Consider the following 17397-nt stretch of genomic DNA (forward strand, 5'->3'; position numbering starts at 1 on the left):
CTCTGTTGTTCAATAACTACTGTTAACAATTTCTCGTTACATCGTTGTAAGTCAGTTTTTGTCTCGTCACTGAATTCCACAAATACCTTTTCTTGTCTCGTAACCTTGTCTGATAAGTCAGTAAATTTCCTTCCAAGACTACTGGTGGTTCCTGTCAAGTCGGCAATTTGTCTCGATTGTTTTTCAAAATTTTGTTTTATGTCCCGTGTCAGTTCATCGAATTTAGTGTCAAATTTCCCAATGTCACGTTTTAAATTGTCATTTTTCTCGTCTAAAGCGTCAAATCTTTTGTCTAAAGTGTCAAATTTTCTGTTTTGGTCACCAAGTAACTTCAGAATCTGATTGAGCATGTCACAGTCCTGTGTCTTAGTTTCGTTATTTTTTCGTGTCTGATTGATGTCTGGTTCTGAAGTTGACATTGTCAATGTCATGTCTTGTCGCGTAGTACTCACTCTCCATTCGCCTGTATATCTGTTTAAATATAGGGGTTGTTGTCTTAATTGATCCGGTAAAATTATGTCGTGAACATCCTCACTATTAAGTTCAATATTCATTTGACTGTCGGGCATGTTTTGCAATGTGTCACTTTCACTAAGCTCGTCCACAGAAACAAATTCTACGTGTCTAGCGCCCATCTTGCGATTTTCATAATTAATTACAAATAAAATTTTCCAATGGTAAAAAAAAATTTTTTTGAAATATGATATGTTGAAATCTGAAATTTCTCTAATGGAAATGGATATTTCTATATGATTTCTAATTAGAAATTGAATTATTAAACTGGTACTGAAATTTCCCTCTCACAAATAAATGACTGTGAATATGCTCTTCACTTACCATTTCCAATAATAGTAGTAAATCAATTTTAACTACAATTTGAAAAAATAATTTCGAAATAAATGGATCGGAATAAAGGAAGTACAGATGGCTGCTTGAAACTGGAAAAAATGTAAATTTCTGTACTCACCAATTTTTTTTCAGTCTTTATGTTGCAAATGTAGCGTCAAATATACAGTTTTCAATCCAAAATTTTTCTTTCGCGTCCGTGCAAATTATTTTATGGAACGTTATCCTTTTCCCTTTTTTTTTTACCAAATTAATTTCCTCAGCATGAAAATTAAAATTAACACAAATTAATAACAGGGAAAACAATATTGTTGTAAATTTCATGCACGTAACATTACAATTGAAATGAATGAGACTTGGTCCAAATTCGTTTTCAGATGCTATTAAGTGGTTAAAATTAGATAAAATGTCCAAAATTTATAATAATTGCACTTGTATCAAATCCAGACTGCACTTGTATCAAATCCAGACTGCACTTGTATCAAATCCGAAGATTGCAAATCCTGTCACCAGGACGCCAATTGTGGTGTTACCTTTTATTATCGTCTCCTCATTAGCTATTGAAACAACATCGCTTTGTAATGTAATTTTAATTTTCACCAAAAGCACATTCAACACATCGCGGAAAAATACACGTCTTTCGTATCAAGACAAGAGAGAGAGAGACATCCATTAGTTCTTAAAAACAAAAAAACTACGCAAAAGTAAAAAAAAAAGAACGAAATTATTTATAAAATTGGTCGCTGGCGCAGCGCTCTTCTGCGTGCGCGATCGTAAATTATAACTTTGCGGAAGTCAAAGTACCATTACAGCGTGAATCGCCTCTGTAAACTACGTCCATTTGATCTAAGAAGTTTAAGAAAGTCTTAATGTCATTCTCCGGTACTCCTATTAATCTGTCTCAGTATGGAAAGGGTAAGTGGCTTTTTAAAGTGTCAATTATCGCTGGCAAGTCAGCTGGTTTGGACCAGTACAGTGTCTTGTCTAGGTACCTCTCAAAGTATTGTCTTAATGTCTCTTTTTTTAGGGTCATAGGTCTCGGGGTTCCACACTTCTCTCCTTAGACTCTGTTGCTCATTCTCGGACCACAATTCGTCCAAGAAGGCTTGTTCGAACTGTTCAAACGTAAGGCACCACCGTTTCATAGCGGCACCCCACTTAGCTGCTCGTCCCCTCATGAGATTGGTGACGTATCTGATTTTATCGACTTCTGACGAACTACGTGGAAAAACACCGTCAAATGATCTAATAAACACAATAGGGTGGACTTTGTGCTTGTCCTCTCTGGAAAATGTCTGGAAATACCCATGCCTTACAAACGTGCCATCGGCCATGCTGGTTGGCGTAACTGTATTGATGTGATTTATGCCACCTGCTACTCTAGGTGTCGTACCGTAATATTGCTCGTTTGGTGGAAATGAAAGCGGCACATTGTAATTTTGACTTGAAATAGGTGATTCCACAATAGGTGTTCTGTCTGTGTCATTAACCATGGTTTTAGCTGTTTTGTCGTTCCCTGACGATGCGTTTGCACCAATCGCCAAACACAGCATAACATTGTCTCGTAATTTTGTCACTTCGTCTTCTGTGTGTTTTGTCTTGTCTTTAACATGTGTCTTTGTTTTTGAAAGTATGTGCTGTGTAATTGTTTCAAGTTTTTTGTCCAGATAGTCGTCACACAATTTACATTCATGTACAATTCTTTCGGCCATGTTGGTGTCGTTGTTTAGGTCCGCTCGGTCTTCTAATTTTTCTAGCTTTTCTTTGAGGTGGGTTTGTTCAAGAACTACCATTGTGAGCTGTTGGGTAATATTTCCTACTTCTTCAGTCAGCTTTTCTTGGGTGGAGCTAGCTGAAGTGCGGACCTGAGCTAACTCTTCCACACGGGTGTTCACTTCCTGCTGCACATTAACTATTTGAGTTAACTGATTCTCGCATTGGGTGATATTGTTTTTTGTTTCATGTGTGAATGTAACCAAAGTTTCTTCCTGTTTAGTGACTCGGTCGGACAATGTCTCAAATCGCTGGCTGAGCTGTTGAGTGGTGTTATTAAATTCTGTCATCTGTTTTGTCGTTTGTTCAAAATTTTCGGTCATAGTATGGTTTAATATGTCAATTTTCTGACTAACGTCTCATTTCATGTCTGCAAATAACTCTAATAGTCGGTCCAGTTTGTCAGTTTCCTGTGTCCGATTTGTGTCACATTGCTGAATTTGTCTCATATTCGGTTCTGACAATGATGTTAACAATGGCGCTGACGGTCTAGTCTCGCGTCCATTCCACATTTCATCATTTAAAGTCGCCATCTGTGTATTATCACAAATGTTGCGAGTTTGAGGCAAAATCATTGCACTGATCTGTGAACTCGTCCATGGAGGGAAACGCGGACTTTCTTGTTGGTTGAACGATGAATCTACTTCACTTAACTCATCTGCCGAAACTATCTCTACCTTACCGCGTTCCATTGTAATAGGATGTATAATCATAAGTCAAAAAGGGAATAATATAAGTCTGATTAATAAAGATTTGACTCAAATTTAGGTTGAAATATTTTCTCGTCAATGTAAATGATCGCTCTATTGCAAATAATGGTTGAGAAAGATGCCGCGCAGGGCGGACAAAATTTTTCATAACAAATGACTGTTTGGCGGTCAAATTCATGATCTTCATATGCTACAACAATACTGTAAATACCACAAACTACAATAGAGATAGATAATTTTGGAAAAATCTAGAAGAAAACTACAGGATGTGTGGAAAGGGAAAAATGGATTCTGGAGTTGGCTATTGAATGTTTGAATGAAACATAATTGTGTGACTCACCATTAAATTTTCTGTCCTGCAGCGGCTGGTCAATCACTTCTGCGTCAATCGTATTCGTCAAAATATGGATTTTCTTAATACATCTCTATCGGATAATCACCAAAAGGTCTCAAAATAACAGTTTTGCATAAATATATGCCATGCAAAGAAAAACAGATTGAATTAGTTACAAAAATTCTTTACAATATTGTTGTATGATCATTTGCTTAGGTACAATAAGGTTGGTCTTTTAGTTACCATTTAAACTTCAGGACTTTTGGTTATTCTCTGTTGGGGAAAAAATGCAAATTAAAGTTTCAAATTTGCTCAAAAACGACACATCCGAAAATTGCGTCCTGTCGCGGGAGCCAGTTGTAGTGGTTAATAAAAAAGAAAAAAGAGAAGAAAAGAAAAGAAATGGTGAATAAAAAGGGGGTTTTAAAATCGTAAATGACCGTGAAAAAGGGAAAGAATGAAATGCAAATCGGACTTCATATTACAGAAAAGCTATCAGACTTCGTGATTCGGAAAAGCTATTGTTGGGGTGGTCCTTGTGGCGTTTCTGAGCAAAAGTTAAACCAATTTCTGCTACAAAAATTATTGAAAAAGAACAGAGAATAACAAAATGTAACTGACAGGGGGAAATGTTGTAAATAAGAGTTCATCCTCTACCATGTTAACATGTCTTCTTTCGTGCGGCGTCCAGGTCTTCAAAAATCTCCTACTTCATTTCTGCGTGAAAAGTCTGCTCCGAAATCTTGCAATACGTTTCATTGTCCAGGAATTTCTAATGTATACAAAACTGTCTTGATATTAAATGCAATTTATTTTACATTGCTTCCCTCATCCAAATGTCATAACAACTTCCACAATATGTCTACACATTAATAAGTTTTTTTCATCTTCATCAGATCACGTCTGCATTAAGCTTCCGCTCTCGAGAGACAATAGACGGATGGAAAAAAAAAGTTACAATTTTAGTATTTTCTCTGCCGTCGAGCGCTCTTACCGCTGCGACGGTATAATTTATATCTGAGGGAACAAGTGTAGCGTGGCGAAATTAAAAGTCTCGCTCCACTCTACATTCCTATATCTGTTAGTTAACAGTCTTAGGATGTTGTAGCTGTTCGGACGACCAAGAATGTAGCCGACGACAATGCTGAGCTGCTGTTGTTGCTGCTGCTGCTGCTGCTGCTGTTTGAGTCTTCTCCAGAGCTACGGATAAATGTGGTATAGGCAATAGCTAGAATAGCAGCTTCCTCCGCCTGTCCAATCCGACCGCACTCTCAATACTCGCCGGTTAACGAATCAGGTGCGTCTACACTGGCGAGAGCATAGCTGCACACCGTGTCTGCGGGAGCGCCCAATAAACTCTTCCACACTCTTTCATCACTTGAGCTACGCTGCTTCCTCTCTTTCGCAAAGCGACAGAGACTCTACACACGTGAAGATTAACAACAGCACCGCTACTGCCATTTCGTCGTTGCTATCGATACATTTAAATAAAGTTCGCTTGGCTACCACCCAGAAATTTACAATATTTTCATTTACAATCGATTACACAGGGTGGTCCATTGATCGTGACTGGGCCAAATATCTCACAAAATAAGGGTCAAACGAAAAAACTACGAAGAACAAAACTTGTCTAGCTTGAGGGGGGAACCAGATGGCGCTATGGTTGGCCCGCTAGATGCCATAGGTCGGACAGATATCAACTGCGTTTTTTAAAATAGGAACCCCCATTTTTATTACATATTCGTGTAGTACGTAAAGAAATACGAATGTTTTAGTTGAACCACTTTTTTCGCTTTGTGATAGATGGCACTGTAATAGTAGCAAACGTACAAGTACATGGTATCACGTAACATTCCGCTAGTGCGGACGGTATTTGCTTCGTGATACATTTCCCGTGTTAAAATGGACCGTTTACCAATTGCAGAAAAAGTCGATATCGTGTTGACGTATGGCTATTGTGATCAAAATGCCCAACGGGCGTGTGCTATGTATGCTGCTCGGTATCCTGGACGACACCATCCGGTGTCCGGACCGTTCGCTGGATAGTTACGTTATTTAAGGAAACAGGAAGTGTTCAGCCACGTGTGAAACGTCAACCATGACCTACAACAAATGATGATGCCCAAGTAGGTGTTTCAGCTGCTGTCGCGGCTAATCTGCACATCAGTAGCAGACAAATTGTGCGAGAATCGGGAACCTCAAAAACGTCGGTGTTGAGAATGCTACATCAACAGCCATTGCACCCGTACCATATTTCTACGCACCAGGAATTGCATGGCGACGACTTTGAACGTTGTGTACAGTTCTGCCACTGGGGGACGATGACAGATTTTTTGCACGCATTCTATTTAGCAACAAAGCGTCATTCTCCAACAGCGGTAACGTAAATCAGCATAATATGCACTACTGGGCAGCGGAAAATCCACGATGGCAGCAACAAGTGGAACATCAGCGACCTTGGCGGGTTAATGTATGGTGCGGCATTATGGGAGGAAGGATAATTGGCCCCCATTTTATCGATGGCAAACTAATTGGTGCAATGTATGCTGATTTCCTACGTAATGTTCTACCGATGTTACTACAAGATGTTTCACTGCATGACAGAATGGCAATGTACTTCCAACATGATGGATGTCCGGCACATAGCTCGCGTGCGGTTGAAGCGGTATTGAATAGCATATTTCATGATAGGTGGATTTGTCGTCGAAGCACCATACCATGGCTTGCACGTTCACCAAATCTGACGTCCTCGGATTTCCTTCTGTGGGGAAAGTTGAAGGATATTTGCTATTGTGATCCACCGACAACATCTGACAGCATTGTCAATGCATGTGCGAACATTACGGAAGGCGAACTATTCGCTGTTGAAAGGAATGTCGTTACACGCATTGCCAAATGCATTGAGGTTGACGGACATCATGTTGAGCATTTATTGCATTAATGTGGTATTTACAGGTAATTACGCTGTAACAGCATGCGTTCTCAGAAATGATAAGTTCACGAAGGTACATGTATCACATTGGAACGACCGAAATAAAATTTTCAAACGTACCTACGTTCTGAATTTTAGTTTAAAAAACCTACCTGTTACTAACTGTTCGTCTAAAATTGTGAGCCATATGTTTGTGACTATTACAGCGCCATATATCACAGCGAAAAAAGTATTCCAACTAAGACATTCATATTTCTTTACGTACTACACGAATATGTAATAAAAAATTGGGGGTTCCAATTAAGAAAAAACGCAGCTGATATCCGTTTGAGCTATGGCAGTGACATCTAGTGGGCCAACCATAGCGCAATCTGGTTTCCCCCTTCAAGCTAGACAAGTTTTGTTCTTTGTAGTTTTTTCGTTAGACGCTTATTTTGTGAGAGATTTCGCCCGGTCACGATCAGTGGACCACTCTGTATAAGTCAGAAATAATGCACAAGTACATCGATTACTTAGTAAATACAGTTTCTGTAATACAGATTACAGCTTCAGAATCAGAAGTACAGTACAAATTATCAACGACTATTAAACACCGAAAATTTTTGGATGGCGCACAAGGTATCTTATCTGTATTTTCGGTGTTACAAGTGCTGTATGGACTAGAAAGTTGTGTCGCACAGTTCGCGAATTTCGAGATGGCAGAGTTAGTGGTGCAACATGCCTGCATTTTAATTTTGAATGAAACTCAAGAAACCCTTTACGGAGACACGCTAAATGGTGCAGGAAGCCTATGGTAATGAGTGCTTAAAGTGGTACTCCGTGTTACGAATGGTTCACAGGGTTTAAAAATGGCCGGACGGGAATGAAAGATGACCTTCGTTCAGGACGCCCATCGACATCTACCGACTACACTCATATCAGGAACTTCAACGAAAATGTGTGGGCCAGTCGAAGACTGACTGTCCGAGAGATTTCAGAAGAATGTAACATTTCAGTTGGGTCATGTCATGAAATCCTGACACAGCATCTTGGAATGGATCATGTTGCCGCCAATTTCGTCCCACGGCTCATGAGTCAAGACCAGATACACATTCACCTTGTAATCTGTGTAGAGCTTTTGGATCGCGCAAATGAGAACGACATGTTGCTTAAGAGAACTATAACTGGTGATGAAACGTGAATCTACGTTTATGATGGTGAGACCAAGGTTCAATCTTCACAATATGTCGGGAAAGGTTCTCCAAGACCAAAAATGCTTTCGAGGTCTGATCAAATGTCACTGCCATAGTTTTCTTTCACTTTGAAGGATTAGTTCATCATGAATTCGTGCCACGGGGACAAACTGTTAATCGATGGTGTGTGTGTGTGTGTGTGTGTGTTGAACCAGGGACCTAGAAACAACGGAGATAGATCGTTCCCACTGTAGCACTCATTGGTTCACAACCCCACAACAGGCTACAGCAGTCCACTCACCCCACCGCCGCCCCACACCGAAACCAGGGTTATTGTGCGGTTCGGGGCCACCAGTGGACCCCCCTGGGAACGTCTCATACCAGACAAATGTAACCCTAAATGTCTACGTGCTAGAGTAATTATGGTGTACGTGAACGTGGAGACAGTGTTTGTGCAGCAATCGCTGAAAAGTGTAACTGAGGCGGAGTAAGGGGAACCAGCCCGCATTCGCCGAGGCAGACGGAAAACCACCTTAAGGGGGGTAGGACGTCAAACGGGCCGACTTGGAGCAGGAGAGGCACCACAGGACATTTGAATTTCCACTGTCTATACTTTTACAAATAAATTTATAAAACTTTGTCAGCATGACCAGGAAGGATTCAGAATTCACACTCTTAGCAGTGTAAGTTGTAAAACATAACGATATAATTTTTTTTACATGTGAAATTTCATCATTTTTTTCACTTACTAATGGCAGCATTTGTTGCTATAGGTACACTTTTCTTCATAACTAAGAGAGATTCTTCGATGAATTTTGCACAGCATACAAACCATACTTAAAGGTGTATGGAACTCTAGAATTTTCCAAATCTATTAAAAACTATGGTAAAAATTGAGGTAATTAACTACAAAATTTGTGTTTTTTTCTAAACATGAAATTTAAAATACAACAGCTCGTTCGTTTTTTCATAAATAAATTCTAGAGTTTCGTACACCTGTAAGTATGGTATGTATGCTGTGCAAAATTCATCAAAGAGTCTCTCTAACTTATGAAGAAAAGTGTACCTATGGTAACAAATGCAGCCTTTAGTAAGTGAAAAAATGATGAAATTTCACACGTAAAAAAAATTTATTTTGTTATGTTTTGGAACTTCCACCGCAATGAGTGTGAATCCTGAATTCTTCCTGGTCATGCTGACAAAGTTTTATGAATTTATTTGTAAAAGTATAGACACTGGAAATTAAAATTTCCAGTGATGCCTCTCCTGCTCCAAGTCGGCCCGTTTGACATCCTACCCCCTTAAAAACCATCCGCAGACTGGTCAGCACTTGACACTAATCCGCCGGGCGGATTCGTGCCGGCATGCCTTCCCGCTCGGGAAGCAGCGCGTTAGACAGAGTGGCAGTTTAATCACTTCGCTGGCTCTATCGGGACGTTTTCGACGCTTGCAGGAAAATGTGAGAAGGAAACAGCCTGAAATGCGATGAGACAATTCGTGGTTCTTGCATGAGGATTGTAACTTCCCCCTCACTTATCGACCTTAATGACAGTGAAAAATTAAACCGCGTGCACCTAATGGAAATTTGGGAAAAGCAATCGTCACCAAAGTCAATTTGTCGGTAAAGATGGAGGAAAGGGTTACATCTAAGTGAAAGGAAAAATGCAAATGAAATTGGTGGAAATTAATTTTGAGAAAAGGGTCAAATTAATAAAGAAAGTAAATGTGCAGTCGTTACGTTAACAATTAATTGGTGTTAATTAGATATTTGAGATTTAGGGAAAATTACGGTTGCCAGTCCTATGAACAACTACTATAGTAACTGAAAATGAAAGATTAATGCACATATAATTAGCACTAAAAGCATGGAAACTGAAGGTTGACACGTGTTGTGTGAAATCTGAATGTTTGTCAGAAGTAATAAATTTCGCTACACTCTGGCTTAATTTAGCAAAAGAATTAATAAAACCGGAAAACTGAAAGTTAATTTAGTGACTGAAATTAATAGTGAACTTTGTTTCTGAAGCACTTCGAAATTCGATAAAATAAGGTTAGTCTTGGGCTACCTCAACAATCAATCCAAAAGCTACTTGAATCCACGCAATTTGGAAATAAGAGATATAACTTTGAACTTGAATTAAATGGTTCTGAACAATTAACAATAGTAAAATTTACTACGTACCAAGCTGAGCTGCAGTCACAGGTAAGCTAAAATATGGTAACAAAACTCGCACTCTTAATTTGTGCTTGTGTAATCTAAATATTGTAGCCAGCTATGAATACTTTAACTGAACTTTGAAATTAAAGCAGTGAAATCGAATGATATTACTTTAATGCTGACGTATGAATTTCAACGACACTTGGGTTCATTCCGGAAAAGGAAGGGACCCTGCGTGGTAATGCAATTGGGACAATGAGCAACAAAGTTTCATGCTAAGTTGCTGTATTTTTGTGATGAAACAGTTTGAAAAGCTGATTTCTGCCATACAGTTCTAAAACTTTATGTGCTTTTAGTCTTCCTTGTTGGTTGATTAAAGGTTTGAAGTCGTCGATCGAGGAGGTGGCGACAGTCACTCATTGTCGGCCGTAGCTGTTGCAGAAGCTGGATGTTGGTGTGCCTTCTTCTCGACACGGCCACCAGGCGAAACGGGCTCTTGATGTGTGCCTGCTAATGTTTCTCGTCCGCGACACCGTGTCAGAAATTATCATAGCCAGTCGAGCGCAATTACACGCTGTCAAACCCCAAACGCGCGGCAACTCGTGGGAGCGTCACACAACACACCTGCTCCACCGCCCTACTCCAGCCAGACTCTCTGTGCCCGCGCTCCATGCAGTAGAGTTAACACTACCAAAGATCTAAACACTTTGGTTCTCCACACGACCTATCGATGTAATCGTTCGATAGCATAGATTTCCCTAGGCCAAACCCAGCATAAAAATACAAATAATATTTACAAAACAAAACAATTATACATCCACACACACACACACACACACACTCACACACACACACACACACATTAAAACAATTACAATATATAAAGACACAGAAATGTCATATCTTCAGGTAACAAAATAAGAAAAAAAATGTATAGTACAATAGATGGAAATAGGAGGATATGCATTTCCGGCATTACAGGATAATGCACCCGCATATTCACCCCTGTTGGGGCGTGACTATTGCACAGAAAACGAAATTACTGTGCTGCCTCATCGTCCGCACTTTCCAGACCTGTCATCTGTGTACGTTTTCCTTTTCTTTCCAAAGTTGAAAGGTAGAAGATTTGCAACTATAGACGAAATAAAAGAAAATTCGCAGACGGCCCTTCGCGCATTCCAGCAAGTGGCATGCCAGGACTGCTTCCGGAAATGGAAAAAATGTTGGGAGCGGTGCATCAATTGTGGAGGAGAACATTTCGAAGGAGACCATGCACAATAAGTAAAAGGTAAGCGTAGAAAAAAATTGTGGACAAATTTCTGGAGTTTCCTGAACAGACCTGGTACATCCTCTCTCAAATGCTGTTAACTGAGTATATCACTCACGTGCCTGCCTGCGAGGCGTACCGTCCAACTAAGTATACGGATGAAATTTGCAGACTTGATGCCCTGGTATCGACATATACCCTGTTTACTTTCCTGCCAGCTGTGCAGTGAAATTGTGCTGAAGCGTCATACATTCGTCCATAGACCGCTAAAGTTAACAATGTTGCATTCTCCGTTGATACATGTATGATTATCGGTTCGTGACCAACTTGTGTAACTTCTTCGTCTTGAGTATTTTTTGTCTTAAAGTGTAAATGAAAATTAAATGAGGACAGTGACATTTCGCCGTAACGTAAGTATGTCTGTGGTTACAGTGGCCGAGGAGGACCACGTCAACTGCGTTGCAGTGGCTGTGCTTTCACTTGGCAGTGCGAATAATGTGCTGTTTGCAAAAGACCAGGCGTATCATGTCAGCGACCTGCTGGAACCTTTCAGCCCCGCTCAGTGCCCACGCCTTGTTGGGAAACCCAAACTCTTCTTCATACAGGTAGGTCGACAAATGCACTCTAAGTGCATTTGCATGTCTTGGTAGCTGTTCATATCCTGTGGAATCTTCCGGTTTGTTGGTGTGAAATCAGTTTGATTCATAGTAGCAGCTAGTTTCACGATTAACATGTTATGTATTAAGGCAGTCTGGGGAGAAATGATTCAAAATTCAGGAGAACAAAGGAGACAAAAATGGCAGTTCCCGACAAGCAGAAACCAAATTGTAGTCAGTTTTTAACATGGATCGCACGTTCCGGCCTCTCTTCGAGCTCTTACTAGAGTTCTTCTCAGTATCCTGTAGATTCCGGTACTCCAGATCTGGCGTACGCAACGTCCGCCACCTCCATATACGTTCGTCTGTCTGAAAGGCCTTATGATCATACGCTATGGTCACTAAAATTGCTACACCACGAAGATGACGTGCTACAGATGCGAAATTTAACTGACTGGAAGAAGATACTGTGATATGCAAATGATAAGCTTTTCAGAACATTCACACAAGGTTGGCGCCGGTGGCGACATCTACAACGTGCTCACATGAGGAAAGTTTCCAACCGATTTCTCATACACAAACAGCAGTTGACCGGCGTTGCCTGGTGAAACGTTGTTGTGATGCCTCGTGTAAGGAGGAGAAATGCGTACCATCACGTTACCGACTTTGATAAAGATCGGATTGTAGACTATCGCGATTGCCGTTTATAGTATCGCGACATTGCTGCTCGCGCTGGTCGAGATCCAATGACTGTTAGCAGAATATGGAATTGGTGGATTCAGCAGGGTAATACGGAACGCCGTGCTGGATCCCAACGGCCTCGTATCACTAGCAGTCGAGATGACAAGCATCTTATCCGCATGGCTGTAACGGATCGTGTAACCACATCTCGATCCCTGAGTCAACAGATGGGGACGTTTGCAAGACAACTACCATCTGCACGAACAGTTTGACGACGTTTTCGGTAGCATGGACTATCAGCTCGAAGACCATGGCTGCGGTTACCATTGACGCTGCATCACAGACAGGAGAGCCTGCGATATTGAACTCAACGATGAACCTGGGTGCACGAATGGGAAAACGTCATTTTTTTCGGATGAATCCAGGTTCTGTTTACAGCATCATGATGGTCGTATCCGTCTTTGTCGACATCGCGGTGAACGCACACTGGATGCGTGTATTCGTCATCGCCATACTGGCATATCACCCGGCGTGATGGTATGGGGTGCCATTGGTTACACGTCTAGGTCACCTCTTGTTCGCATTGACGGCACTTTGAACAGTGGACGTTACATTTCAGATGTGTTACGACCCGTGGCTCTACCCTTCATTCGATCCCTGCGAAACCCTACATTTCAGCGGGATAATGCATGACTGCATGTTGCAGGTCCTTTCTGGATACAGAAAATGTTAGACTGCTGCCCTGGCCAGCACATTCTCCAGATCTCTCACCAACTTAAAAAGTCTGGTCAATGGTGGCTGAGCAACTGGCTCGTCACAATACGCCAGTCACTACTCTTGATGAACTGTGGTATCGTGTTGAAGCTGCATGGGCAGCTGTACCTGTACACGCCGTCCAAGCACTCATTGACTCAATACCCAGGCGTATCAAGGCCATTATTACGGCCAGAGGTGGTTCTTCTGTGTACTTATTTCTCAGTATCTATGCACCCAAATTGTGTGAAATTGTAATCACATGTCAGTTCTAGTATAATATATTTGTCCAATGGATACCCGTTTATCATCTGCATTTCTTCTTAGTGTAGCAATGCCCAGTAGTCTACAACCGCCCAAAAAGGGCTTGAAATGTTACGTGATGTGGTTGGTGTCTGTGGAAGTACTTGTTTTAGTATAGTTGTGGTTTCTCTCAGCCGTTTCCATCCACTTAGCCCCGCCCAAAACACCAACTCGGCTTGTTCCCGACATAAATGACGGACCATTTTGCTGCTTACAGCACGCTGCGTTAGTCACACAGCCTGCAACACACAAAGAACACATGGCACGTGGTCAGAGGAACTTTCAATCATCAGCGCTATTTACCGTGGCAATGATGCATTTCCGGACACAAGTTTATGGCGCCTTTCTTCCTCTATTTCCAGTCAGGAATCCGTAATCGATCATTTAAAGCTTTATCGATGGCCACGCAGGAAATTAAACTAACCCAAAAACTGTTGTAAAAATATTTGTCAGAAAAAGCCACCTAATTTCTAATGAACAGATGATGTTTTACTGCATTTTCTTAAAAAAAAATTACTATGCTATCTTGTAGAAAATTTATTTTCGTACAAAACAAGATAAGTTCGTCAGTTTTCGTACAGGATTGAAATGTTGATAATATTTTGTCGTGCACACATTGTTTTGCAGTTCTACTTATTTCAGACAATTATATTCATACTTAATTCAGATTGGTTGTTGCAAAATTATTCACGTGAGGTTTTCTAGCGATGGTTTCTTAGTTTTCAATTTTTAGTGATGCATGTTTTAAATAAACAAAGACAAAAACTTGAAAAAATAACAGTATGTGTGCTTTTCAGTAGTTTACTATTTGTAGTGTGAATCTCTCACCCTGCACTATAGTAAGGTTTTAAGCAAGTTTATTTATGTAACACATTTGTATCGTAAAGTTATCTACATAATATGAACTATTTACATATATTATTTTTATCATACAGGGTATATCTAAAAGAATCATCCGATTTGGAACGTCTACATTTCTGAAACAAATAAACATATACAATGAATTTTGTTTTTTGACTCACGAGAAACTCAAAAAGTTTTTTTCATACCTTTTCATAGGTGTTCAATAAGTCCCCCATGAGACGTACGGCATATGTCAATGCGGTATTCAGGTTGTTCCCACACTGCACCGAGCATGTTATGAGTTACAGCTTCCACAGCTGCTGTTATGCGATGTCTCAGTTCATTCATTGTTTGACGGAGGCACAGAAACAGTCTTTTGTAAGCCACCACAAGAAATAATCACATATAGTTAGGTCTGCTGACATTGGAGGCCAGTAATGTAAGACTGAATCAATTGGTCCCGTTTGACCGATCCGTCATTCTGTAATCCTTTGATTTAAAAATTCCCGAACACCCAGATGCCACTGTGGCACTGACACATCCATTTGGTAAATGAAGTAATTCGATCAGCTTCCAGCTGTGGGGAAAGAAGGTTTCCAAGCATCTCGAAATATGTGCTACCTGTAATGGTGTTCTTGGCAAAGAAAAAAATAGACCATACACTTTTTCCTGTGAAACTGCACAAAACACATTAAGTTTTGGAGAGTCACTCTCATGTTGTACTGCTTCATGTGGTTGTTCCGTATCCCATATTCTCATTTTCTGACGGTTCACCTTTCCATTTAAATGGAGTGTTGCCTCGTTACTAAATGGTAAAAGTGGGAGAAAGTTGTCACCCTTTATCTTGCCAAGAACGAAATTACGTAACTTCACACATTGTTGAAAGCTTGCAGCAGCTAATTTGGTTTGGTTTCATGTGTAAACGTCGACGCAATACACGCCAGATGGATATCGGGGGCTTGTTGAGCTCTCGAGCTGCACGGTGAACGGCTTTCTGCTGACTCCTTGTGAAACGATAGCGTATGCGTTCGACGTCTGTGTCAGAAAATCGGAGACGGCTCGGCGATTTGCCTTTACACAAACAACTTGTTTCTTGGAATCGTTCATGCCATCGTCTAATGCTCTGATATGAAAGTTGCGCTGAACAGTTATTACTGACACGCACTGCGCAAAACGTAGAACACTAAACGCTTTCTGTTGTCCCGACACCATTTTTACTAGAACTGAAGTGGGCGCACACCGCTACCACCTAGCGGGAACCATGTAAAACTTGAGAGTTTGCTATTCACGCACATATCTCAAATAACAAATAGTTGTCATTTTTTATATACCCTGTGTACTTCACGCAGCACTTAATATTTAGTTCGGTATCGTGTTCATGTTTTCTGTTATTTTCTGCCCCAGGTAACTGCAGAGCAGCCAGACTAAGGATGCCGAACTCAAGCAATATGGTTCGAAAAATAATAAAAAGAATCTATTCTGGGTCAGTCAACGCCCAGGTCATCAAAAATCTACATCGGTTGCCAAGCTAGGGCGGTCTAATGTCAAAATTCTGGTAGAGAAGAAGTTGGTAACCAGAATGAGAAGTACTCCTACCAAAGAACGAAAAAAAGGCTAAAATGTCCTGGACAGTGTTAGTGATGTAAAAGAAGGGTACTAGATTTTCGATTTATCTGATACCTTCAAAGACATTTAAATCAAAACATCTTGACATATTCGCGCTTTCTTTACGAGTTAACCCTACTCCCTCAGCATAGCGAGGTCTCTTACCTGCATTGTGTTGGTACACTTGCATATTGCAATTTATAGGCTAAAATCCCTGCTCCTGTGCCCAAAATCCAGAAGATTCGTCAACCATAGCGTACAAAATATAATAGCATCGTCTGAAGAGCATACATGTAATAGCTAAAAAAGCGTTTTTTGAAGAACAGCATTTCTGGGGGTGTATCGTCCCACCCATTTTTTGATATCTGGGTGGGAGGAGGGAGGGGTGATGATTTTATTCCCCGAGGGCATCCTCCCTCAAACCCGTCCCCTGTTTCATGCATGGAGAGGGCTGTAAGAACAAATAAGACACAAATTTATGTGCTTCTAGAGAGTTGGATGGATTTACAATAGCAAGTGTCTGAGGGTGGGGATGTATCTATAATATGAAGTATCCCTGAGTGTTGATGTATGCATTCTAAACTTAAATGTCATGTTGTGTCATATAGTATAGTACGACAAAAGAAATGCCGTGCTGGATTATGCGATGGACTGTGTCATGTTGTACGACATCACATCGTGTATCACATTACTTTATTTTTTTTCTTTATTGTATTTCAATTCCCCCCCCCCCTTCCCCCCTTGGGGGGGGGGTGTCTGGCAGCAGCATAATATGCTGCTCTACATCCTACAGAAAGGTTAAAAAACATAAGAGAAAGGAGGCAGAGAGAGGGTAGATGGGGAAAACAGGATGGAAGGGGGAAGAGGATGCCCGGGGAAAGGACAGAGGAAGGGGGAGGGAGGTGAGGATCAGAGTTGATAGGAGGGATAAATGGAGGGAGAGAGGCCAAGAAGGTGCTTAAACATCAATGTAGGCCTGTGCTCTGATAGTGCCACTCAAAACAGCAAGGAGTGCAAGCCCCCTCCATGAAAACCATGACCACACCAAAACACCACCGCCTCCGAACTTTTCTGTTGGCACTACACACGCTGGCAGATCTACATCTACATCCATACTCCGCAAGCCACCTGACGGTGTGTGGCAGAGGGTGCCTTGAGTACCTCTATCGGTTCTCCCTTCTATTCCAGTCTCGTATTGTTCGTGGAAAGAGAGATTGTCGGTATGCCTCTGTGTGGGCTCTAATCTCTCTCATTTTATCCTCATGGTCTCTTCGCGAGATATACGTAGGAGGGAGCAATATACTGCTTGACTCCTCGGTGAAGGTATGTTCTCGAAACTTCAACAAAATCCTGTACCAAGCTACTGAGCGTCTCTCCGGCAAAGTATTCCACTAGAGTTTATCTATCATCTCCGTAACGCTTTC

At 41.0% G+C, this 17397-nt stretch overlaps 1 protein-coding gene across 2 annotated transcripts in view; it reads left to right on the forward strand.

The window, feature by feature from the left end:
• Positions 1-17397, forward strand: part of LOC126417061 (caspase-6-like) — a 193710-nt gene that overhangs the window by 79531 nt on the left and 96782 nt on the right. For both annotated transcript variants that reach the window (XM_050084957.1, XM_050084966.1), the window contains exon 4: positions 11625-11797. In XM_050084957.1, the coding sequence (XP_049940914.1) occupies positions 11625-11797 (173 nt within the window). The remainder of the gene's footprint in view (positions 1-11624; positions 11798-17397) is intronic.

Source organism: Schistocerca serialis, chromosome 1 (assembly GCF_023864345.2).
Source record: "Schistocerca serialis cubense isolate TAMUIC-IGC-003099 chromosome 1, iqSchSeri2.2, whole genome shotgun sequence".
Lineage (NCBI taxonomy): Eukaryota > Metazoa > Arthropoda > Insecta > Orthoptera > Acrididae > Schistocerca > Schistocerca serialis.